Here is a 25,413-nt window from a genome sequence, read left to right as displayed (position 1 = left end):
GTTATTTTCTTAACGTGGAACGCTGTTTTAGGGAAAAGTGGATGCATATTTGTAAGTATGGTTGTCTACCTTCAGATTCTCATGTTGATTCGATTTTGTGCACTCCATATATTTATCATCCTACCATCTTTAAATATCTAGTTTTATGATAAAAAATTGATTTTGTTTTTTATTCTTTAAATAAGTTGTTCACTTGGTAAAGAATAATTGCTAAAAGAAAGTTTTTTAGCTGATTCCTCTTTCCAAAGTTACTTAGTATTATTTCTGATATGTTTTCCTAGATTTCTATTATGGCATTAAAATATCCACGTATTATTAAGACCTGGCCAAAACCTTCATTGATTGCGGATATTTTACCTTGTAAAACGTTTCTGCTACCTAGTCTTCGTGTTGCGTTCTTGGGGTGTAAATCTGAATTATCTATAAAATGTACACTTCTGTTCTCCTTCAGTAACACTAGTGCTCTGCTTAGAATTAGATTTTCTACCATTTTAAATGAGGTTTAGTTGAGTTTGTGTTCTTTGCATTTAAACACCGTGTCTGCCTTGCATGTTGGTAAGTATTCTTAGTTGGTTTTACAAGTAGCTGGAGAAAATTGGTCGATTGCATAACCCTGCGTCTAGAATCATGATCATTATAGGATTTCCGTCTAGTGACACAAAATTGTCGTTCGCGGTCACCTATCATGTGACCATCGACACAAGTAATTCCAAGTACCCTCTAGATTTTCTACATCTGCCTATTACATTATTTTACATTTCCATATAGGCTCTTCAATGTCGTCATCGTTTCTTAAAATGATTTATATAACCTTACCGATGCTCTTACTGGTTATTTTTGGATTGATTTGAAAATATTTTCACTCATTTTTTAAAACATTGAACTTATTTTAAAACGTCTTTGGATTTGAAAGTTATTGAAATTCTTTAAAAGAATTAAAAAAATATATTAATCTCAAGTTTCGCCTATAATTCTACTATTTTGTATAATCGCTTTACATATTAATTACAAAATGCTAGAAGAAAGTAGTTTTTAAACATAATTGTTACGGATTGGTGCACCTACAAAACAAACTTAACGTATTTTAGTTTTTTTAATAAAATCTACTCTTATTGCTCGCAATCAGAACATTTGAAAAACTTTTAATATGCCACACTGTATATATATCTCAGTAACCGATAAAAAAACGAGAATGTATCTTTTTTTATAACTTTTGTTGTGGCCTTTTGCATTCAAGCATATTATTATACGTAATTTAGTGCTTCTAACTATATGATGTGCATAAAAATTGAGAAAAAAGAAGTAACACTAGTTTGAAACTTGTCAAAATTGAAGTTGCGTCAATATTTGTCAATTTTATTATGCATTATTAGTTATTTACTAATAAAGTAAAAAACTTTATAAATTTCCAACTGGATAGAAAGGAGGCGAGTGCGCAAATGCAAGAAATACTTCCAAGTAAGTGAATGATTGTTTTCGCTTTTATAGACTGGTACAGATTAAAATGTAGTTAAATCTAAATTAATCTGGTTTTATTGAAACTGTACACTCTACTTTTTAAATATAGAGAGTAGATTTTAGTAATTTAATAATATAAACATGCACAAACTATTTGCTATAATTGTTTCGATAGCATTTTACAAAATAGTAAGTTTTCACCCTGCTTTCGCTTCACTTTCGCCTGCCTCGTTTTTGCAGAAAGATCCAGAACAAGGTTCCTTGATAACATCGATGAAGACATGAGAAATATGGGAATACGTGCTTGGCGGAGAAAGGCGATGGATAGGGACGACTATCCATCATGTCACGATAACGTGACATGATGGTACATAAAGTTAGTGTAACGTTGGACTAGCAGTCCGCAAATCTAGAAAAGGTTCAAAAAACAAATATTTTCGGAAAAACGGTCTAAGAACTGGTCGATTCCTTAAATATATAATTAAAATGGACAAAAAAAAAACATTTACACACAAATTTATTACAATTTGTATTTAAACTCATGCTTTGAAAATAAAAGTTAACAGATATATCTTTTTCGCATTTTGAGTACTATAAAACACAAAAACACTAATTTAACAAATAACAAACATTTATTTCTAAGAAATTAAACAAAGACTAAATAAAAAACAAATGTTTGAGCTGCGTAAAGTAGATACATGAGTCAATTTATAACTTGAAAATAAGTCAATCTTCGCTACTGTCTTCGGAAATACCATCTTGTAGGCAGTCGGAGCAAATGCATTTTGCATGTTTTAAGCATACAAATTTTTGGCATTATTGACAGGTATATCTGGTTGGCCTATTTTTTTGTTTACTACAGTAAAAACAACGACCTTGACTATTAGGTTGTGAATTTGGGATGGGACAATTTCTTCTTCAATATGGCAAATTTCTTTTATTATTGACCTAATTGATCTAGGAATACGTTTATTCAAACGTCGACGTTGTAGATGATCGTTTACTAGTTTCATACCAAGAGCTTCTAGAAAATGTTTTCTATGCATTTTATCTATCTCATTAGATTTATATTTGTTTATTACAAATGATTGATACCAGCTATATTCATTGCAGAATAAAAAATAACCATAGGCCATCGGCGAGTGGCTCGAGCGCAATTGTAGGCGGCACACATTTTATCAACTAAATCTACTCCTCCTTTGGATGTCAATGATGATTTCTGGCTTGCCCGTTAATTCGTTTAGCAAATCGTCGTGGTGCTTCGTTGAGAGTAAAATAACGTTTTTGTTTTTTCTGGGTATATATGACACAATCGTACATTTTTCTCTAAAACCAAACATAGGTACTTGTTTTTTCTGGTCTCTCAGGATCAGTAAATTGAAGTGGAAGCTCTCTTTTGTTTTTTCTGATAGTGCCTATCATAGCCAGATGATGTTCGTTCAAAAGAAGATCGGCCAAGCTGAGGCTCGTTAAAAAAATTGTCCATTGTTACATTTCTGTGAGAACCAGATATAGGACTGCAGAGGCGAGGAACGAGGGAAATATTGCTCGTATCAACTTTATATGGGCCAGGTGGCTGTTGTCCAACATACACCTCTTGATTTCCGGTATAAGGAAACTTTGCGTCTACTAATGCGTATATTTTTATGCCGTATTTTTCATACACATTTCATACAAATCATACATTTTCACAATTTGTCATATTTTTGCCTCTCTAATCGTGTTCGTTTATCATCAAAACGGATGTATCTGAGCAAAAACTTGAACCGTGCAAGGGACATTGTCAATCTAAAAATCTCTGGCGGTGAGCCGTTTGTCCTAAAGAGATCTGCATTTCTGTGGTTATTTTTGATTACCCCAGCTATATATAAAAGACCCAATAGTGCCCTAAGTTCTAAAATATCTGTTTTCTTTACAGATTTATTACTGAGATTGTAAGAACACACTTCAATAAAGATATTCGTGCTGTCTACAATGGTTTGTAAAATTTCTTCAGTAAAAAAACAACTCCAAATCTTTGATGCGCTTTTCATATCTCGTACTTCCCTAGTTACTCCAGAAATTATTACCTTAATTAAATTGTCACTGCGAGTTCGTATTCAGCGGTTTCCTACATATTTGACGGAGTGAAATTCCGCATGAAGCTTTTCAAAACTCATTATTAGAAAAATCTGTAAAAAAATAAGTTTATATCAATCAATTATACAGAAAACATAACCAGTAGATCACTCATAACTATAAATTACATAAATATTTTTTATTTACCCTAGAAATAAAATATTTTAAAATTTAATTTTACCTGAAGATTTGTGACAACTTGTATAACGTGCGGACTCACGTTCCGCAGTTCAATATAGCACCGGAACTAAATGCATTAGACAACTCTCACAACTGTACTGAATAGAGTAGAGTATCACAATCACCTCACTTGAAGCTAGCGAGCACGACCGAGATCGTAATTAATCGTCAGAAATCGAGAAATAATTCGACAAGCGGACTCACAGTCCGCACGTTAACTCTGAAAGGCTAGAGAGAAATTCTTGAGGAGGTTAAGACTCACGTAGGGTTGTAAAGCTAGAATGATGATGATAAAAAGTTTCTTAATGTCAATTAACATTCTAAACGCTATCTAAACATATAAATGTAATATAAATTATTGTTCGCTACTATGGTTTCGCTGATAGCCAATTTGGCTGATGCGATTTTGTTGATAAAAAAAACCAGTAGTTTAGAAAATATATAAAAAATAATACAATTTCTTGTATATCCATACCACAATGTATTTTTTTTTGTTATTAAAGACACAGAAGTGTACTTACATTAAAATCTGGTCAGTAAGACCAATTATCAATTTGTTTCTAACTTAAATTACTAATGAAATCTTAAAATTAGGTATCTACTCACTAGTATCTTTCCTATTATTTCTAATAACTAGCATTAAATTTAGCATGCATACTCGCACAACACTTTACTCTGCTTTTCACTCACTTATTATACCAGTTCAAAAGGCTTTGTTCTTTTGAGCCTTCTTTCTAGGTTCGTATTGTCGAGGAGCTGGATAGCCTCGACGTTTACATGATGATGGAGTCGTTGTTCATGGCTCCCTGCTATTTTCTTGATTATCTGATTGACGTCTTCCATCTTGAGGTCCCGGTGAAGGTCGTTGTTCCTAACGTACCAAGGCGCATCTACGATGTTCCTCAGTACTTTATTCTGGAATATCTGGATTACTTTGATGTTACTAGGCTTGGCACAGCCCCAGAATTGGCAGTTATAGGCCCATACTGGTCTCAGTATTTGTTTATAGATTAGGAGTTTATTATTTATGGATAGAGAGGAATGTCTTCCCATTAACCAATACATTTTCTTGTAGCGGATGCCTAGTTCTTCTCTTTTCTTCTTCACGTGAGCTTTCCAGCGAAGTTTCGCATCAAGAGTGATCCCCAAGTACTTTGCTGATGTTGCAATAGGCACTTAGACATCATTTATTCTAATTGGAATATTATTAATTCTCTTATTGGTAAAACTTATATGGACTGATTTATTCTCATTCAGCTTAATTTTCCATTTTTTGGTCCATTCATGGATTTTATTTATCGAATTTTGTAGTTTTTCTGTAGCTTTTTCGACGGGGTCACTTACCGCTAAGACAGCAGTGTCATCTGCGAAGGTAGCTGTGGTGTCGTCTTCTAGTTCAGGTATATTACACGTGTATATTAGGTATAGGACTGGACCCAATACTCTCCCTTGTGGAACACCTGCTTCAATATCTTTGAGATCAGTGTATAAATCTTCTTGTTTAACTCTAAAATGTCTGTTCGTTAGATATGATTGTAATATATTTGAATATTGTTTAGGCATGAATGATTTAAGTTTATGTATCAAACCCTTATGCCAGACTTTATCAAACTTTATACATTTAACAATGTATTTAACCTAAACTTTAAAATTTTTTTATAAAACTGAGTGGATATATCTAAATTATAAATTCCTTTTGCATGCATATTTTAAACGTTTTTTAGTGCATATTTTGTAGTCTCTAGTAATGACGTACCTACGATAAATCCTCTAAATTAAAAATATCCATCACTGTTCCGCATAATATTATCTAATTTGTTAAAATAATCATAAATATCGCTACATTTTAACGAGATTCGTTCGGGAAACGGAAACATTTTTGAAGTAAGCCAGCATAGTCTGCCGTAAGCTCTAAGCAGGGGTAATTGAGGCGTATAGTAGAGCAATAAAATATCTTGCAATAAGGACGCCGCTGAAGCGTTCCCGTACTAGATATAAGCGCTCCCGTACTGGATATATACTGCCTTAATTAAATGTAAATTCAGTGCGCTTCGACAACGCAAGTCCTTAACGTCCTAATGATATTAAATGGGCTTTGATAAAATACATGAGTCATAATTGGAATTTTTACTTTCTCCATAATCAGGTCGTTTCACTACCGACGATCTTGCCGATGGGCTGTAGATCTTTTTTATGTATCCTCTTTTAATAAAGCAAGTCTTAAATAAATACAAAAATGTCTAAAAAACACAAATTTTTCTCTTTCTTTTCAACAAAAAACGTGAACAATTTTTGTCATTATATACAATTGGATTTATCAACTTGTTTTCTACGATCTATTTTAAAATAACAGATAAAAATTTTTAAAAGCTTGATTTATAGTCAAAAAAAGTTTCTAAAAAAACTTTTTTTTAATTTATTATACAGGGTGTTTTTTTTGCTATAGTGTATTTTTATGTATGAGAGAGTAATAAAACAATAAATTATGTATACAAATCCCTAAACTGTTGATACGGGTGACTCAATGAAAAACAGATATTTGTCAACAAGTTTACAGAAGTATATAGGAAAACAATTTTAAATTGAGTATGACCACCAGGTATAAAGGTTGGAGCAGAATAGAATACAATAGTTGTGAGGGTTACTAATCCCTAAATAAAGTTGCCAGTGTCGGAGTGATGGAGATTAACAGGTACTAATGAATTTGCAAGAAATGTAAGATGTTTATTTTATTGGTTATATATAACCAATAAAAGTTTAATAAGTACCTACCTATTTGCAAAATAAAGTTTAATTCTTTAGATAAAATAAAACGTTTTATTTTATCTATTTCCAAAATAAAGTTTAATTCTTTGCCTATTTGCAAAATAAAGTTTAATTCTTTAGATAAAATAAAACGTTTTATTTTATCTGAAATCAGTGCATTCCACGAAGTAAGGGTTTCAATAATAAAACATTTAATTCTTTAATTCCAGGAATCTACGACAGTAATTGACTAGATAATTACCTTCTAAACTTATTCCACAGAAAATGTGATAGTGGGTTTTTCCATTTTGTATATAGGAAGGTCCAAGTGGCGTATTCAAAATTCTTAACAGTTCACTAAAGTAGGTACTTCAGTTGCAAGGTGCAGTTTATTGTGTATACTAGTATTATGGAAAATTTGGAAGTGCCGTGTAAACGCCGAAAAATTGGTCCTCTAACAGTTAATGAAAAAACATTAATATTTAATTGTTTTAAATCATTTACAGACAAACGTTTATGTGAAAGTGTTGATGAGACCGTTGAGTTAGTTAGCAGTACACTTGGTGTTGGGAAATCTACGATTTACAGAGTTATTAAAGAAGAGAAATGTGGTAGTTTTCAAATGCCACGTAATGCTCCAGGGAAAAAAAAAATTTCAAATAGAATATCATTTTAAAGAAGGACTTCGACGGAAAGTGCATGACTTCTTCTTTAGACAAGAATTTCCAACATTGGATAAAGTTCTTGTCTCAGTTCGAGATGATAAGGATTTCCCAGAAATGAGTCGAAGTACGTTATGGAGACTTTTAAAAGAAATAGGCTTCCGCTGGAAAAAGAATTCCAGAAAGTCTATTTTATTAGAAAGAAGCGATATTGTCATATGGAGAAGACATTTTCTAAGAACCATAAAGGAAATGAGAAACCAAAAAAGAAAAATATTTTATCTTGATGAAACATGGATCAACGAGGGTCATACACCAAATAAATTTTGGCAGGATGAAACTGTTACAAGTCAAAGGTACGCTTTTGTAAATAACTTATCTACTGGTTTAAACCCACCATCAGAAAAGGGACGCAGGCTGATAATAGTACACATTGGCAGTTCAGACGGTTTTGTTGAAGGTGGTTTATTAACTTTTGAATCAACTCGTACCGGTGACTACCATGAAGACATGAACGCTGATGTCTTTCAAGAATGGTTCGAACAAATGATAGATCTTCTTCCTAAGAACTGTGTAATAGTAATGGATAATGCAAGTTATCACTCCAGACTTATAGAATGACTGCCCACAACCAAGTGGTTAAAAAAATACTTGCAGAATTGGCTGAGTTCAAAAAATATTACGTACCATCCCGGATCTATAAGAAAGGAACTTTATTCGTTGTGTGCCCTTCATAAAGAAAAATTTAAAAAATACGAAATTGATGAAATTGCCAAAAATCGTGGAATGACAGTACTTAGATCCCCACCATATCATTGTGAATTAAACCCGATTGAACTGGTATGGGCACAGATAAAGAGTGAAGTTTCAAGAAAAAATACCACTTTTAAAATTCATGATGTTAAACAGTTGTTTTTGGAGGCCGTAAATAATGTAAAACCTGAAAACTGGGAAAAGGCAGTAAATCACACTATTAAAGAAGAGGAAAAAATGTGGAAGCTGGACAATATTACTGATAAAATGATCGAGCCAGTTATTATAAATCTTGGTTCTGAAAGTTCATCTTCTGAATCTGATTTGGATTTGTAACAAGTAGCTGTAAGTTTTATATTAATATTTTTATTCATCTATTTAACATACCTTAGACGGTTTTAAAAACTCTTTTTCTCTTTTGTAATTTTTAAAAATAAAAAAAAAATGTAAATTTTTTAAAACCCTTTGTAATGTAGGCCAGTCAGTTCTAATATAGTGTGTGATAAAAGAGGTCACTTTTGTTTACATACACATAACACTTTATAACGCTGAAATAATTCATTTATTTTTTACAATTATTCAAAGTAATTTTTCAATTAATCTTGAGCACGCCCATGGAGTGGTCGGAGCTACCAGTTAAAATTATGCTAATTACTCTCTCGTTCATAAAAATAAACTATAATAATGTATCGCTCAAACTGTTAAGGTTTCCGAAATAAAGTTAAATTTGTCAATAATTGATGGATTTGACCGTTACTTGATGGAAATTCATTTTATGTAACAATAAAACACTGAAAACTTTGTTTTCAAAACTTCCACAAAATTTATTTTAAACTCTTATCACTAAAGCTGTTTCGGCTGATTACCTTTCTCAAGTGATCTATTTTTGGCATGCGTGTACACTTTATAGTCTCTAAAGAAATAGGTTGAGGAGGGGAGAACTGTTGGTCATTTAGAATTATATCTGTGTTTTTTAATTTGTTGATTTCCATAGATTCTAACAAAGATAGTTTAAGGCCTTTATTTTGAATGTGAAGAATTTTAAATTCGTCATTAAAAGAATGATTATGATCTAGAAGGTGAAGTGTGTATGTAGAATCTGTTTTTCTATTATTGAAAGCCCTTTTGTGTTCTGCTATCCGTTTATTAAAATTTCTATCAGTTTGACCGATGTAAGTTTTTGGGCAGTCACCACATTTAAGTTTGTACGCACCACTGTGTAAGTGTTTTTTATTTTGGCTCTTGTTGTTTTTAATATATTTGCCTAGGTTGTTATTTGTTCTGAAAGCTGGTGTTATTCCTTTCTTTTTTATATGTTTGGCTATTTTTGTTGATATTTTGCCTGTATATGTAATCGAGCAGAAGGTACTGGGTTTTTTCTCTAGTGGTGGAAATACTAATTTCAGGGCTTTCTTGTGTAGTTTTTGATTTAACATTTTATTAATTGTTTGTTCGTTATATCCATTGTTTACTGCTATTTGCTTAATGATATTTAATTCTGTCTCAAAATTGTATTTTGACATCGGAGTTTCTGTTAATCTATGTAACATACTATAATAGGCTGCCAGTTTATGTTGTGTGGGATGGGATGATGAATTGTGTATAGTCGTGTCAGTATGGGTAGGTTTATAAAATATGGAGAAGTCATGTTTGTTTTTAAGTCTGATAATTTTTAAATCTTATAAAGTTTTATGATGAGAAAACTGGAGCAGGAATATACAAAGAATGGGATGGAAATAAACCTAAAGAAAACTGAATACCTAACAACGGAGAATACAGAAATAAAACAGCTGGAAATAGACGAAGGTAAACAAATCAAAGGAACAGACAAGTATAAGTATTTAGGTTTCATAATATCAAACAAAGGAACAACGGAGGAAGAGATAAAAAATAGACTAGGACAAACAAGAGACTGCATACGAAAATTGAACCCGGTACTATGGGATAAGAACATCAGCATGAAAACAAAAAAAAAATATATAATACCATGACAAGAAGTATCCTCACTTATGGGTGTGAAAATTGGACAATAAATAAGAAAACCAAAAACAAAATAAGAGCAACAGAGATGGAATTCCTAAGGAGAAGCTGCAGAGTAACAAGAAGAGACAGAATAAATAACATGGAGATTAAGAGGAGAATGGGAATGAACTCCGACATAATAGACTACATCGAACAGAAGAGATTAACATGGTACGGACATGTCAGAAGAGCAGACCAAAATCGGTGGATAAATAGAATAACAGAGTGGAGCCCGATAGGAAGAAGAAAGAGAGGCAGACCCCGAAGATCTTTCAGAGATGAGGTGGACGAAGCAATGAGTAGAAGAAACCTACAGGAAGGGGACTGGCTAAACAGGAAAAATTGGAGAAAACGGTTGAGCGAAGGAATACAGTGAAAACTGTGGAAATCCTTGTATATATATAATTTTTAAATCTAATAAATTTATGGATTGATTTTGTTCTATTTCTCTTGTAAATTCAATATGACTATGAAGTGAATTAATATACGATAAAAATTGGTCGAGTTGCCTGTTAGTTCCTGTGAAACATACCAGTACGTCGTCTACGTATCATCATCATCATCAGTGATGCTACAGCTCTAGTTGAGCCTTGACCTTCCCTCGTCTATTTCGCCAGTCGTTTCTGTTCATCGCCAACCGTTGCCAATTTGCCGCGCCGATTTTCCTTGCGTCCTCGTCCACACCGTCCCTCCATCTCAGTCGTGGTCTGCCTCTACTCCTATTTCAAAATGGGACCGATAATAGAATTCGTCTGGGTGGGTAATTTTCATTTGCTCTTGACACATGTCCAGCCCATCTAAGCCTACCTATTTTTATGAAGGATATTACATCTCTACCATTTACTATTTTTTTATACTTCTCGCATAATTCGAAATTATATCGCCTTCTCCAAATACCATTCTCACAGAATGCGCCCATTATTCTTCTTAGTATCTTCGTCTACGTATCTCCACCAATATAAAAACTGTTTGAATATGGGATATTTTGAAATCTTTGTCTCTAGATGATCCATAAAAATATCTGATAACAATGGGCTTAGAGGATTGCCCATTATAAGTCCTGCACTGTTATTTGTATATATTTCATTATTAAATTCAAAGTAGTCCTGATTTATGCAAACTTCAAGAAGATGTAAAATTTCAGATGTAGTGATTGGATTTGTACCATTTTGGTCTAAAAGGTTTTTTACTAGAATAAAAGTTTCTGTAGGAGGGATACTAGGAAAAAGATTTTTTACGTCAAATGAAATTAATCTGGAGTTGTTAGGTAATTGAAAATGTTGTATTTTATCAACTAGTTCTACTGTATTTTTTTATGGTAAATTTAGGTGAAAATTTAGTGTGTTCTAAAATAATCTTTAACAGTTTTTTTGAAAGTTTATATGATGGAGCTGTATAAAAAGAAACTACAGGTCATATTGGATGATCCGGTTTGTGTAGTTTAATAAAAGAGGATAATTTAGGAGGCTGTGGGTTCATGATATTGAGGTATTTTTGTTCTATTGGATTTACTATTGATTTTTAATTTTCTAACGCTAGCTTAATTTGTTTTTGATACTTTTCTGTCAAATCAAAATATTGAAACGTTACACAAAGATCCGTTACATACCTCTTGCCAGCCTGTTTCTTCTCTTTAACCTTCTTTTGCATTTCATCGTTCCACCACCAAGTTTCTTTGTATCTAAGAGGCCCTTTACTAGATGTTTTTCGTAGCACTTTCTCTCCCACTTGCACCACAACTTTACTGTTGGCTTCCCACCAGTCATTTACCATATATATTTCCTCAAGCTCTTTCAGCACTCTACTCTTTAAAATTATTGCCAAATTCCTATACCTTTAACTTACCTTTCCACCTACCTTTCTCTGCTTTCCTTTCCGTCTCACCTATATCTCCCTATCCACTATCATCGGTCCGTGTTGACTAGCTACACACTAATTCTTTATCCCTTTACAGATGGTAACTTCGTTTAGCTGACTTCTTCTACACAGTATAAAATCTATCTGACTTTCTCTCCCCCGCTACTATAGCTAAGATACTGATCTTTTCTTCATAAATAACGTATTAATGACAGCCAAATCCCATACCACTGCAAAGTAGTCAATCACACTATTTCCTTTATTATTGCTTATTTTCATTCCCCAACCTCCATGTACTCTTTTTATCCCCGCTCTTTCTCTACCAATATGTCTATTCAAATCAGCTCCAATAAAACACTTTTCGTCTACAGGAATCTAGAGCATCTCGCAATCCTCGTACCCCTTACCTGTGGGGTACATATAATCGTTAATAATTATTACCTATATATACTATATTTATTACCTCGCACTTGTTTACATTATTCTCCACGTGCCAGGATCGATATTTTAAGGATTTAAATGAATTAAATTATTATGACTGATTTTCAGCTGGACTAACATCATTTAATTATATTTTCGTTTGATTATATTTAAGATTAGTTTTATCATTATTAATAATTTTTAAATTTTGATTAAATTCCTTTATGCAATAAAGAAGGGTAAAATAATATCTATAATGTGTTGTGTATATAAGTTTGTCAGACATAACAATGCCTGTTAATTTTTTGACTTGTTTAAAATTGTTTATTTTTTATTTTTATGACTGAAAAATTCGTTTTTTGTCTACCTGGGTTAATAAATGTTAAAAAAATATATACAAGCAACCATACTATCTGCTTATGCCATCTATTGTTAAATAATAAAATGAACACTGACAGAGTCCTGTAGATGTAATACTATATTGATTAAACTGCAAATATATCCAATTTCATTTAAGTATTTGCTTATCTTATTCTGATTATGCTGTTTTAAAAAAATGAATTTATTGATTTTATTATAAAATTAAGCGAAATATGTATATCTATAATTAACAAAAAAATTAAACCAGGATCTGTTAAAAGAAAACTGTTTAAAACTTTTACAATTGTTGGTTAGATGGCGCAACAGTAAGAAAAATAAATAACCTTAGAAATCATTCTTATAATTTAGATATTACTTTATATATAATTTATTTATGATTAAAAAATAATTCTAGAATGCAAACCACGAATACAAACTCGTTTTTTTAAATATTTCTTTATAGTAATGATCATAAACTACATATTTATGTAATTAAATTTACAAATATTGAATATATAATAATATGTTCCTTGGTCCTTAATATTTGTTTCTGTATTTGTACATTTTTATTTAAATGAATATGAGAAATTTTAAGGACCAACATATTTATTCTGTTACTAACTATTAATGTTGAATTATTTTGAATTGTAATCATTCTTCAAAAAAGGGTTTTAACGAATTCGAATAATCGATACTTACTAATCGAGAAATCGAGTAAAAAATACCGAGAATCCGAGAAAGATATTTTGGACAACAATGACGGAATTCTAACCTCAATAAAACTTGGGCGATAAAAATAGAATATGAAATAAAGTAAGGTATTATTCAGAGTAGGTATTTGGTATATGCGCCATCCATGTAACGTACACATATTAATCTTGTCAACATTTTTACAACCTAGGTTCGTTAACGAGTGTCTTGAACCAAGGTTATCTGTGCAGTTTTTTATTGTTTTGATTTTGTTTCTACCTTTTACCTGATTCGTGCTGCCTACTTAATTTATGGTAAGGATAAAAATATTTGGTAATATTCCACATTTTAGTCACCTTTACTTCAACTTTCCAACATAATCTTTCTCGTGTCTGCAGTTATATTCTTTGGTTACATACCAAAACATTTTTGACAAAACTTTTTTATATTAGGTATGTTTTGTACTCACGTGTACATACCAATAAAACAGTAAAAATATGCTAATTTCCTATGAAACTAAATAATAGACAGCAATTAGTGATTACTTGTATATTTTAGAGACATAAGAAATTATCAACATGTTGCTTTTATCAGCACTAATCAATTATTTATATTTAGTATTATGATATAATAGGATAAAATAATAGTTTTGTAATAATTAATTTTAATTCTCCAAATATAAGATCAAGGTTAATAGAAAATTCAAGGTCTGGTATACTTAAAATAGATAATTAAAATAATGAATTACTTTTTAAATGTGTACCAGAGATATTTACTCTGCAAATCCCATTCAAATCTGGTAGCTATATTATTTAAAAAAGGATTTTGAAACTATTTGTTTTTTTTTAGTAATGTCCCAAAAAAGTGTCACATTTAAATAAAATATTTCCATCATTTGTATGAACAAATATATCATATATTCATATTCTTCATATTATTTTGTTAATATGTAACATTTTTACTCCATAAAAATGTTTAAAGCTTAGAAGGACAAAACAGGAGTATCTGAAATGTTCACTTGAAGATACTAGATACAAGAGATATGAGTGGGTGGATAAAATGGAAGAAGGCTAGTGATATTTGTTAGGCAAAGAGATTCCAATGAAACTGGATCAGCTATGAAGTAAGGCACTGAATACTAGGCAGCTAAAAAGGAAGAAGAATTACAAATCCATGTTACAGAAATGAGAATATTTTGAAAATTCAGAAAGAATATATTAAGGATGTGTCACAAATTAATCCCTAAAAGAGAGACGCTAGGTTAAGTTTTCAATATGAAGAATTACAAGTTTCTGAAAGTAGTATGACAGTAGGACCTATGAGACTGGTTGTCAAAGGCATGTTTCTAAAAGGGATTAAGATTGACATGATCTTCATAAGAAACAAATCAAAAACAATTATGACTGACACTTTTATTCTACATATTAAAATTATTCATCATAATACCTGTATTATATTATTCCTAGGGAAATATGTTTAAATATGTAATATCATAATACATGATATTGAAAGGAATTGTTTTGACTCTGGGCTTCCCACTATTAGTAATTTTATTATGTTTTCTTTCCTCTTTGTTTAGGAATCCTAACAGTTTTATCTAATGACAAATGGTATTTCATTGTTAACTAAAGCCAAATTGTACAAAACACTCCTTGCATTGATTTTAGTTTTATTCTTTATGTTTTTTTGTGTCTTCAAATTCATCTAACAATTTAAGAGAAAAATTAGAGATGTATTTGTCTCACAAACTCTTTACTGAAAGATCAGTTGTAATTTTTCAATTTTTATACATTTATCTATCATTTTAACATGTTCTGAGGTATAATTGTATTATGTAGAAATAATCAGGTTATCGGTTTTTGTCCCAAGAATAAACTTTTAAATCCTAATTTGATTTTATTTTATATTTATGCCAAACACCAATTTACTTACAATTTTATTATGTAATATTAATATCAGTAAGAATCATAACTTAACAACAAATGATGGGAAAGTGACCTCAGGTGCGGCGAAGAATACAAAATATGAACCAAGTACATAAGAATTTGAGAGAATTCGAAACTAGAAACTGGGGAATCAAAGCTAGGATTAGTAATGATTGGAGATGATTAATTGAACAGGCCAATCTGGCTAGTGGAGCCAATGATGTTGATTAAAATTAATACCATACACCTAAATATAAAGTTTTCAAATAAAACAGATGTATAAAAGACAATGTAACTCATTATCTTTCATTAAGTATTCAAACACATCACATGTATGCACTGACCTCTTAAAACCTAATAAAAATATTTAATACACAAGTTTTATTTAAGTATATTGATAGACATGAAATCAAATACTTTGATTCATATTCAAGAAGGGATCTAAAAAAGAGTATAGAGTGCTAAATGTGTCTGTTATGAAGCAAGATCTTTAGCTATTAATGCAAACTGTTGGTAATGAGATACTGGTACCAATGAGAGTTACAAAAAAGCATTTGTCATATCAAAATAAGATATTAAACACACAATGTTAGTGGAACAGGCTCTTCAATGGGTAGCATTTTGGTCCACTTGAAAAAATAACCTCCTACCCATTGTGATAGGAGGTTATTTTCTTTATCTGTTATAGTTTACTTAAGATATGTTCTGTGCATTATGGTAATTTTATTTCTATGTTAGGTAAATGAGTCACAATCTATTATTTTTTCTTTCAAATTCTGTGCTATCTGGAAAAGTTCTCCAAATATTGTCATTGTCGATTCTGTTTCTTTATACCAATTTATAGCCCTTCCTCATTCCCTTCTTCAAAATTTTAATTCATTATTTATTTTAAATTATGGTTTGCTAACATGTAGTAACTTCCTTCTATATGCTCTTCCACTTTTGCAGTATTCAAATGAACTAATCTTTCATTTCCATCATCTTGTGCTGCTTGAATGGTCACTTTATCATCTCCGTCGATCCTTGGTAAGTTATTTTTGTTGTAGGCAGATTACTTCCATAAATTTGTTCAGAAGATTTTTTTGGTCTTTGTTTTCAGTCATGTTTAAAAATTTCAGTCATCATTTTCTTTGCCGTTATCTCTATGGGGAGTTACTAGTTGCTACTATTTTTGCCCTAAATAGATCTTTTTTCTTATCTTTTAACATCCACCACTTATTTTTTTGTGATCCTCTCCGATATTTTGTTCTCAATCGATGGATATCGTAAAGATTTAAAATACTGGATGCTGATATGAGACCTTAAAATATCCAAAGATGCCCTATTCAAGTGGCTGAAGTATCGTAGTTGTGTTATGTAGTTATGTACCACAAACAATATCTGTACGTTTTCATTCTCAGTTTAGATACCCTGAGGATGGCCAGGTGTATTCTATGTTATCAATAAAACTCTGAAAGTTAATCCTTCCATTCTCAAACACCACTTTAGGAATGAAATATCCGCGAAACCTTTCTGTAAATAATATTGCCGTCACCCACACTTTGCAATTATGTTGCCAGGAAAGAGAATTTTTTATTTTTCAGAAGGTTAGTATTTCTTAGTAGAGTTTTCTTAAACTCAATCCGAAATATACAACTCCTTCATCGGCGAATACATCATCATCATTTTTACTTTACAACCTTGCGTGGGTCCTAGCCTTCTCAAGAATTTGTCCCCAGTCATCCCTCTCCATCGCCTTCCTCCGCCCCAAGCACGTATTCCCATATTTATGTTTTCATCGGTGTTATCAAGGAACCTTGTTCCGCGTTCTTCCTCTTCTTCTCTGACTAATGGGTCCATCAAGGAGCGTTTTTCTAGCTGGTTCATTTTGTTCCAACTTAATTACAAGCCCTATCCACCTCAGACGTCTTATCTTAGTATATTTTACGATATCTGGTTCCTGGTATATTCTATAAAATTAGAAGTTGTATCGTCTTCTCCACACTCCAATGCTCCAATGTGATTCGCCACCGCTCTATAGATCCGCCTTAGTACTTTTCTATTGAATAATCCTCACAGGTTTCCATTACTTTTTGTTAGCGTCCAGGTCTCTGATCCATATGTTAGGACTGGACGTATTATCGTTTTGTAGAGTTTTACCTTTGTATTTCTTGATATAATTGAGGATTTAAGAAGGAGATTGAGCCCAAAATAGCATCTGTGGGCCGTGCAAATTTTGCGGTTTATTTTTATTATATCCATACGAATGCGACGAGATTTTTTGTAATTAAAGTTTAAAGAATAATATATTTAGTCATACATAGATAGTAAAAAAAGGAGAGAATGATAGTATGGTGCTCTTCCGGTAACCAATTAAGAACGGACATAAACATAGCGTAAAAAGTGTGTTTAGAGAAGTTATCTGTATTGGATATTAAAAATACAAAGCATTGAACATAAAGAAATGGAATGAAGATCATGTTTTATCTGTTGGATAAAAGCTCATTGTAATATAAAAACATAATGAGTTTGTAGCTAAACTAGCAATGCCAAACCAGATCTTAACTCTGAATATACACCAATAATAATAATAATAATAATAAATCTCTTTATTAACAACAAATTAAATTTTCTTTACAATGAAATATAATATCAGTAGGACGAGATTCAGTTTGTGTACCACTGTGCAACAGCGGCACACAACTGCTCTTCCACCTAACCCCCAACTTCCACCTAACCCCCAGTACAATATACAAATATACAAATATAATACAAATACAATATACAAATGTGCCTTTGCCTACATTAATATTAAAAATATGAAGTACTGCAAATAATACTATAGTAAAGGGTGTTTTTTTTTAGAGGTATAGAAATGTAAATTGGTAACACTTTTTTAACTGTCTGACATTTTGACAGCTGTCAAGTGATTTATGTTAAGTTTGGTTAGGCATTTCAGCATGAATAGACTTGATGCCTGAACAACGCTTCCAAATTGTAAAATTTATTTTGAAAATTGTGGTTCTGTTCGAAATACGTATCGCCTACTACGTCCATTTTATGGTCAACATAATAGTCCATCACGGCAAGTAATTCGATTAACGATGAAACGTTTTTGCACCACGTTTACTCTAAATGACAATATGCATCCACAGACAGGTTGTACAGTGCGTACAGAAGAAGTTGTTGCTGCTGTAGTGTGTAGCATACAGGAAGACCCGAATCAGTCTATCAACCATAATGCACAGCGCTTAGAAACGTGTCCATCTACTTTAGGGAAGATTTTTCGGAAAGATCTTGCTTTGCGTGCTTACAAAATTCAACTCATGCAAGAATTGAAGGTACATCATCACCTAGCAAGGTGTAGATTCGGTGAGTGGGTTCAAAACGAGATTGCCGTTGATTCCGATTTCCTAAGCGATTTTTTTGTAGCGATGAAGCTCACTTTTGGTTAAATAGGTACGTCAACAAACAAAACTGCTCTATGTGGAGTTAAGATAATCATCAAATGTATGTTTGAAAAACCATTATATTCAAAAATGCTTATTGTTTGGTGTGCTTTTTGGTCTGGTGGAATCATTGGACCGTACTTCTTAAAAAATGATGCCGGCCAGAACGTTACAGTCAATGGTGACCGCTGTGGAGCCATGATTACTGGCTTTTTCATTCCCTAATTGAACGACCATGATGTGCAAGGGCTGTCGTTTCAATAAGACGGCGCAACATGTCAGACAGCTCGTGTCACAATTGATTTATTAAAGGAAACATTTGGTAAACGTGAATTGGCTTCCAATATCGTGTGATTTAACACTGCTAGACTATTATATGTAGGGATATGTAAAGGTGCTAGTCTACGCCGATAAGCATGAATCGTATGACAACTTAAAGGACAACATTCACCACGTTATTGCCGATATACGGCGACAAATATTGGAAAAAGTGATCGAAAATTGGACCTCTATATTATACTACGTCAGAGCCAGCCATGACGGTCATATGCCAGAAATTATATTTGAATTATAATGCCAAAAGATTATCTATCGAATAAAGTTAATTTCATGTCAATTGATAAAAATCATATTTGTTTAATTCCATTTTAAAGTTCTATACATCGAAAACAAACACCCTTTAAAAGAAAAAACAGTTAAGATTTGATTTCACTGTATACTCACTTATACATATTTCATTCTACCAAGATTCATCAGACCGACTGGTACAGAAGATTTATTCTCAAATGTCGCTATAGCGTCCGTATTTAAGCCATTTGATTGTTGCTTCTTTTGACGGAAAATATTTGATTTTACTTTCAGAGCTTCTATACTAGTCGCTTTGATGAATCCTGGTAGGATGAAATACGTAGAAGCGAATATACAGAGGCACTATACTTGAAATCAAATCTTAACTTTTCTTTTATCTTATTTTAAATCTTTTCTCTTATTTCGGTTTACTCTTTATGAGTATAAGAAACCAATTCACCAAGGATTTTGGCTTAGATTAGGAGATGTGTTGTGGAATGCAACTTTTAGATTCCCCATACCTCTCTTACACCTTTAGCATCGTCTGTTTTGCCTCGCAATTTATAGAAGGCACAGATTAAAGAAAAAATCTGAATTTTGATTTCGTCAGTAGAAACCTTCGCATTTCTACTTTGGTGATTTATTACTATGGTAGTTCCAAAAAAGGATATATTTTAAAAAATAATGTCCCATCTAAATGATGGTTTAAAAATTATTAATGTAATATCTTCTTCTTCTTCCTACTTTATAAATAGGCTTAATGCCTGTTTTACTTCGGTTTTTAGTCTCAATTGACGTTCTCTGACCATATTTTCCTCGGTCGTCCCAATGATCTTCTTCCATTTGGCGATTTGTCTCTTGTTATTCGTACTATTCTAGTTTCTGTCATTCTTTCGATGTGTTGATTCCATTCCACTTTTCTTCTTTTGGTCCACGCGTTTATTTCCTCTATACCACATCTCGCTCGTATTTCCTCACTTCTTACTCTGTCTCTTAGAGTTTGATTTGTTATTTTTCGTAAGACTTTAATTTCTGTTGTTTCCAGTAGTCTTTGTGATTTCGCCGTATCTGCTCTTGTTTCCGCTGTGTACGTCATTATCGGTCTTATTGTTGATTTATATACTCTGGTTTTCGTTTTCGTTGTGAGGTATTTGTTTCTCCAGATTGTGTTGTTGAGACATCCTGCTGCTCTGGTTGCCATGTTCACTTGTTTTTGTACTTCTTCTTCCACTTTTCCGTAGCTTGACAGTTTTATTCCCAAGTATTCAGTTTCCATCACTTGTTCTATTATTTTGTTATTTACGACTAGTTTACATCGTCTCGGTTCCGCTGATATCACTATCGCTTTAGTTTTCTCTGTTGAGATCTCCATGTTGTATATGAGCGCCGTATCTTCGAATTCTTTAATTAATCTTTGTAGGTCATCTTCATTTTCGGCTGTTAGTATGGCTTCGTCGGTGTAGCATATTATCCTTATTTCCTTTTCTCCCATTCTATATCCTCTTCTTTTTTTAACTTTCTTTATGATTTCATCTATTATCAGATTAAATATTAATGGGCTCAGCGAATCTCCTTGTCTAATGCCAATTTCATATTTGATAGGTTGCGATAGCTTTCCTTTACATCTTACCATAGCTAAATTATATATATATATATATATATATATATATATATATATATATATATATATGTATATATATATATATATATATATATATATATATATATATTATTAATGTAATATTATTTATTAAACAGATTAAAAGTTCAGAACCTTTTCTATGTTATCAGTTAGGCCATCATCAGTGAAAACATAATTAGCAATTGGAACTAGTCATCTGAAAAGGTAACAACAGAAGTGAGCTAATTTTAATTTTTAATACATTTAATATGTAATTCAGTTAGTACACCTGTTTGGATAGTTTTAATTTACTAACTGTTTTGTACTGTTGTTGGTCTGATAACACCGAAAATGTCCTGAAATTTCAAGCTGTTGGGATAATTTCAATTTTTTATAAAAGAATTATATTTCTTTCAATGTAGCGTTTGACGTGACCGAAAAAAATTATCATTAACACTATAATAGCAAAATAACTTAATGACTTGCCGCACATGGTATAGTCCTTATTTAAAATTAAGGGTTTGTGGCACTGGAAGAGAGGTGTTTGGGTGGACTCTTGAGTGGCCAACCCTGTATATAATGTTAAACATATAACGAGGATTAATATTAGTAGAAAAATTAATAATAAACTTATTCCGTTTCCGACTTAAATCGCGTGGAATTTGGCTATGCCGAGCTTTCGACTCGATCTCTGATGTCTTCATCAATATTCTTGGGATATCAGTCTCCTAAGCTCCGGATAATTTTCAAAGTATAAATTCTAACATGATGTATGTTTCCGAAATTCCTATTTTTGTGTTTAATAACTAAGATTAAACGAATTAAATGTTTTAATAATTTCAAATAATTAATTATTACTTAGGACGTATTTGTCGTTTTTGTATTGAAATTATTCAACAAAGAAATATTTTTTCATGTTTCTTTTAAATCACAATAAAGAATTTTATTCTACATTTTAATCTGTACCTCCACATTTATTTTTACAAATAAAACTACTTAGTTTAAGTAATATACGACTGCCATTATTGTCAATGCCGAAGTTTCTCTAAACATTATTCTTAAAAGGTTATTTTGTAGAGTTATATTGATGGAAAGACTTCATCAAACAGAAACGCATTCTGTTTCCTCAAATTTGAATTATTCAGACGATGAAGACGAAGAAAAGGACCTTTTTATTAACAGTCTGTGGAATATTCACAAGACGTTGGTTGCACTGCGTGGTAAGAGATGGATAGAGAAATAAGTTGCTACTATTAATCTTTAAGCTGCTCGGCTCCGAGTTAAAATAGGTGATTTATGAGAATTCGATTTTCTTGTTTCCCTTATTTCGTTGTTTTATTTCGGAAATAAATTTAAAAGCCCAACGTTTGATGTAAGAAAGTAACAATGATTAAAACTCATCGTTATTTTCCATCATTGCAAACGACGTCAGTAATAGTTATATCCTAACATACATTTAATGACCGTAAGTCTATAAAGTATATGAAATTTTTCAATTTTCTTATTGCACCAAGTTAAAATTTGCGTATGGAAATTTCTAATTACTCGCGAAAAGGACAGAGTTTAGTATCCGTGTGTATTCACATGTAAACGTTTTTAAAACTCGAGACTATATAAATGTATCATACGGCATTTCTTGTTTATATATGGGTGATAAAAAGATTAAATGGTTATCTACATTATCAAACACTAGAGGATCAAGGTACTCGAGACCAAACATTGAATTTATGACAACATTTCCGAGAGTATAGAGAATTATAGATACCAGTAATAACATGTTCAATGGACTGTTCAAAGTCATTTGATTTAGAGAAATCTTTGGGTTATCCTTATAAAAATATAAGCGAACTTGCGACGTGTGTCGTATCACCCAAGCTTTTAAAACTATTTTGTGACTTTGTCTTGTAGGGTCTTCGAATCTTGGACGTCCTACAGGTATGGGTATGGAGTTGGCAGATGCGCTTAATAGAAGAAGAGTACACATTGCTTGTATTTAAAAGAATAGATGAAAAGTACAAAATTCGAAAGAACTACACTTGAGTGCAAAATAATCGACTCAAAAGCGATATTTAAGATTACACCTTCTGTTTCAATGTAAGAAGTATGAAAATAAAAAAAATGTATTGTGCAAACAATAACTTAATTATTGAACTTACAAAAATTGCTATTGCATTATTTGGAACACGCATTATAAAAACAATATGCAATACAGAGTTTCATAAATATTCATCATTGGAACTAACGCAAGAAAGAAGGTATGAACAGAGAAATCATCAATTACAAAATTAATTTATTAATTATTTAGTATTTGATATTTTCACCCCTAGTCCTAATTACACTTTCCAATCGATTTCGCATGGATCGAATGACTTTTCTAATAAATTCTTGAGGTATTACTTCCCATTCATCATTAAGCGCAGCTCTCAATTCTATTATGCTCCATAGTGCATGATTTCTGTCTATCACTATTGGATTTATGTCCTGGCTTAACGCAGGCCAATTTATTGTAGGTATACTGTTCTCAGATAGAAGGTGGTGTTGACTCGTGCGATATGGCATCGTGCTTTAAAATAAAGGCATCACCAATAAATTCCGTGTATGAAATCACATGTTCCTCCAAAATGTCTCTAATGTTACGATCCGCCGTTAAACCTCCTCCTCGTCCTCCACCGCGCACGAAAATCAACTTGGTTTTCCCATCTATAGAACTGCCTGCCCAAAACATACAAGAACCGCCTCCATGACACAATATCTCGTATACAAAATTGACCAAATCGCTCTCCTGGCCTTCCATAGACTCGACGCCCCTTGTCGTTGACATGTAGGCAGATCCTATTTTTATCGGATAATAATGCCTGATTCCATTGATAGTTGTCCCAATCCAGATGTTCGCGAGCAAATTCTAATCGCCTTTGCTTCTGAGCTGCAGTTAGCTTGGGACTCGTAGCTGCCCTTTTTAGTGTCAGGATGACTGCCTTTAGTCTCCTTCTGACTGTCCAAATGCTGGTAACCACACCTCGGGCCTCTCTAAGCTCTTCTTTGAGTTTAGTACCACTCAAATTTCTCAGGGATTTCGATACAAGAAATCGATGACCTCTCTCCGTTGTTATTCGTTTACGGCCTCCTCCTGTTCGACGGATATAATCAGCAGTATATTGGTACCGACGATACACTCGCGACACAGCAGATTGGCTTAAATTTAGTCGATTTGCCACAGCCCTCTGGCTCAGGCTTTCTCTCAATAATACTACTGCTTGAGTTGCGTTGACAAATGTGGTATCCATTTGTAACGCAGTTTGCGAACTTAAGTAACTGATGTGTTAGTTGGTTGCTATGGAAATTGATGTGTACGATGTTAACCGAACGCGTTAAGTCGGTGCGTGTCGATTTCAATGAGTCAAATTCTGACTCCCTCTCTACGTTTTGCATTATTTATTTGTAATGCGTCATCCAATTCACCAAAAAACAATATTTTTTTAAAACTCAATAATGAGGTTAATGATTGTACACTAAATATTTTTAAATTTACACCTTTTTAGATTGAAACAGGAGACGTACTTTCGCAAAATGACTTTGAGTCGATTATTTTGCACTCAAGTGTAGTTGAAGAACTCAAATTGTGGTATGTAGGGAAAATCATTGACGTATAATATATAAACCCAGCAGTCGGTATGCTTGCTATATAATCGGTAGGTTGAAGGTATGTTTACTACAACAAATAGTGTGCTCGTTTATTTTATAATGAGTTTATTTTTCTACGTCAAAAGGAAATCTATAAAAAAAACTAGTTGGAAAATTTATATTTAAACGATTGTAATACAAAAAAAGTATTCAGTACAATATACTATAATAATTTATTTATTAAATAAGCAAAACGCCTTCACTGACTATCAACATATAACCTAATGTTTCCAAAAGAATATACATTTCAAAAATGACTTACCTGAAAAGTGATGTTTAGCTTTACTCAAATATTAAGTAAATGACCCTCAAAAGTTTAAGATAAAATTAAGGGAATTATATTTGTGACACTATATACACCATTGGCTGGGTCTATATATCTCACGTCATTGGGAAGAAGTAACCGTAGGAATGGAGGGTATAATTGCTGATAAAGAAATGAAAAATAACGTTGTAGAAGTTGTAAAAATGAGTGACAGAATAATATATAATGAAGTTTGTACTTAATAAAGAAGTTTTGAATATGTATGGTATCTATATGCTTGTGTATGCTCATCAACTAGGTTTGGATAAGAATGAAAAACAAACTTTCTATGAAGATTACTTAGGAGACATACGAAGTGATATTCCATTAGAGGAGACAGTAAGTATAAAGTAAAGAGTATATTCCTGGATGGTCTGAGGAGAGCGAAAAACGGTATCAAAAATTGTGTGAAGATGGAAAGCAGGATAGGATATTGCATACGAATTGCTCCACAGCATTAATACCGCTTGGCGCGAGTTCTTGATTGAGACAGCTGAAAATCTGAATTTTAAAAACTCAAGTAGACCTGCGAAGACTAGGAGGCAGTAACCCACCCGCTCAAACAATCTAGTATCACTAAACCAAGTAGCGTACAACACAGTGTCTACCTACAGAGCACCCC

The 25,413-nt window shown here is 32.3% G+C and overlaps 1 protein-coding gene across 3 annotated transcripts in view; it reads left to right on the top strand.

Moving 5' to 3' along the window:
* The first annotated feature begins 1,311 nt into the window (after nucleotides 1–1,311).
* Nucleotides 1,312–25,413, top strand: part of Axs (Abnormal X segregation) — a 120,357-nt gene continuing 96,255 nt past the window's right edge. Inside the window, exons 1-2 of one of the 3 annotated variants that reach the window (XM_072521002.1) lie at nucleotides 1,312–1,458; nucleotides 21,884–22,026. In XM_072521002.1, coding sequence (XP_072377103.1) covers nucleotides 21,894–22,026 — 133 coding nt within the window. In that variant the 5' untranslated portion in view covers nucleotides 1,312–1,458; nucleotides 21,884–21,893. Of the gene's footprint in view, nucleotides 1,459–13,393; nucleotides 13,580–21,883; nucleotides 22,027–25,413 lie in introns of those variants that run through there. The other 2 variants (XM_072521003.1, XM_072521004.1) reach the window with 2 other exon arrangements.

This window comes from Diabrotica undecimpunctata, chromosome 1 (genome assembly GCF_040954645.1).
Source record: "Diabrotica undecimpunctata isolate CICGRU chromosome 1, icDiaUnde3, whole genome shotgun sequence".
In the NCBI taxonomy this organism is placed as follows: domain Eukaryota; kingdom Metazoa; phylum Arthropoda; class Insecta; order Coleoptera; family Chrysomelidae; genus Diabrotica; species Diabrotica undecimpunctata.
The sequence above is the reverse complement of the archived record's forward strand: the minus strand, read 5'-3'. Positions and strand labels throughout refer to the sequence as shown.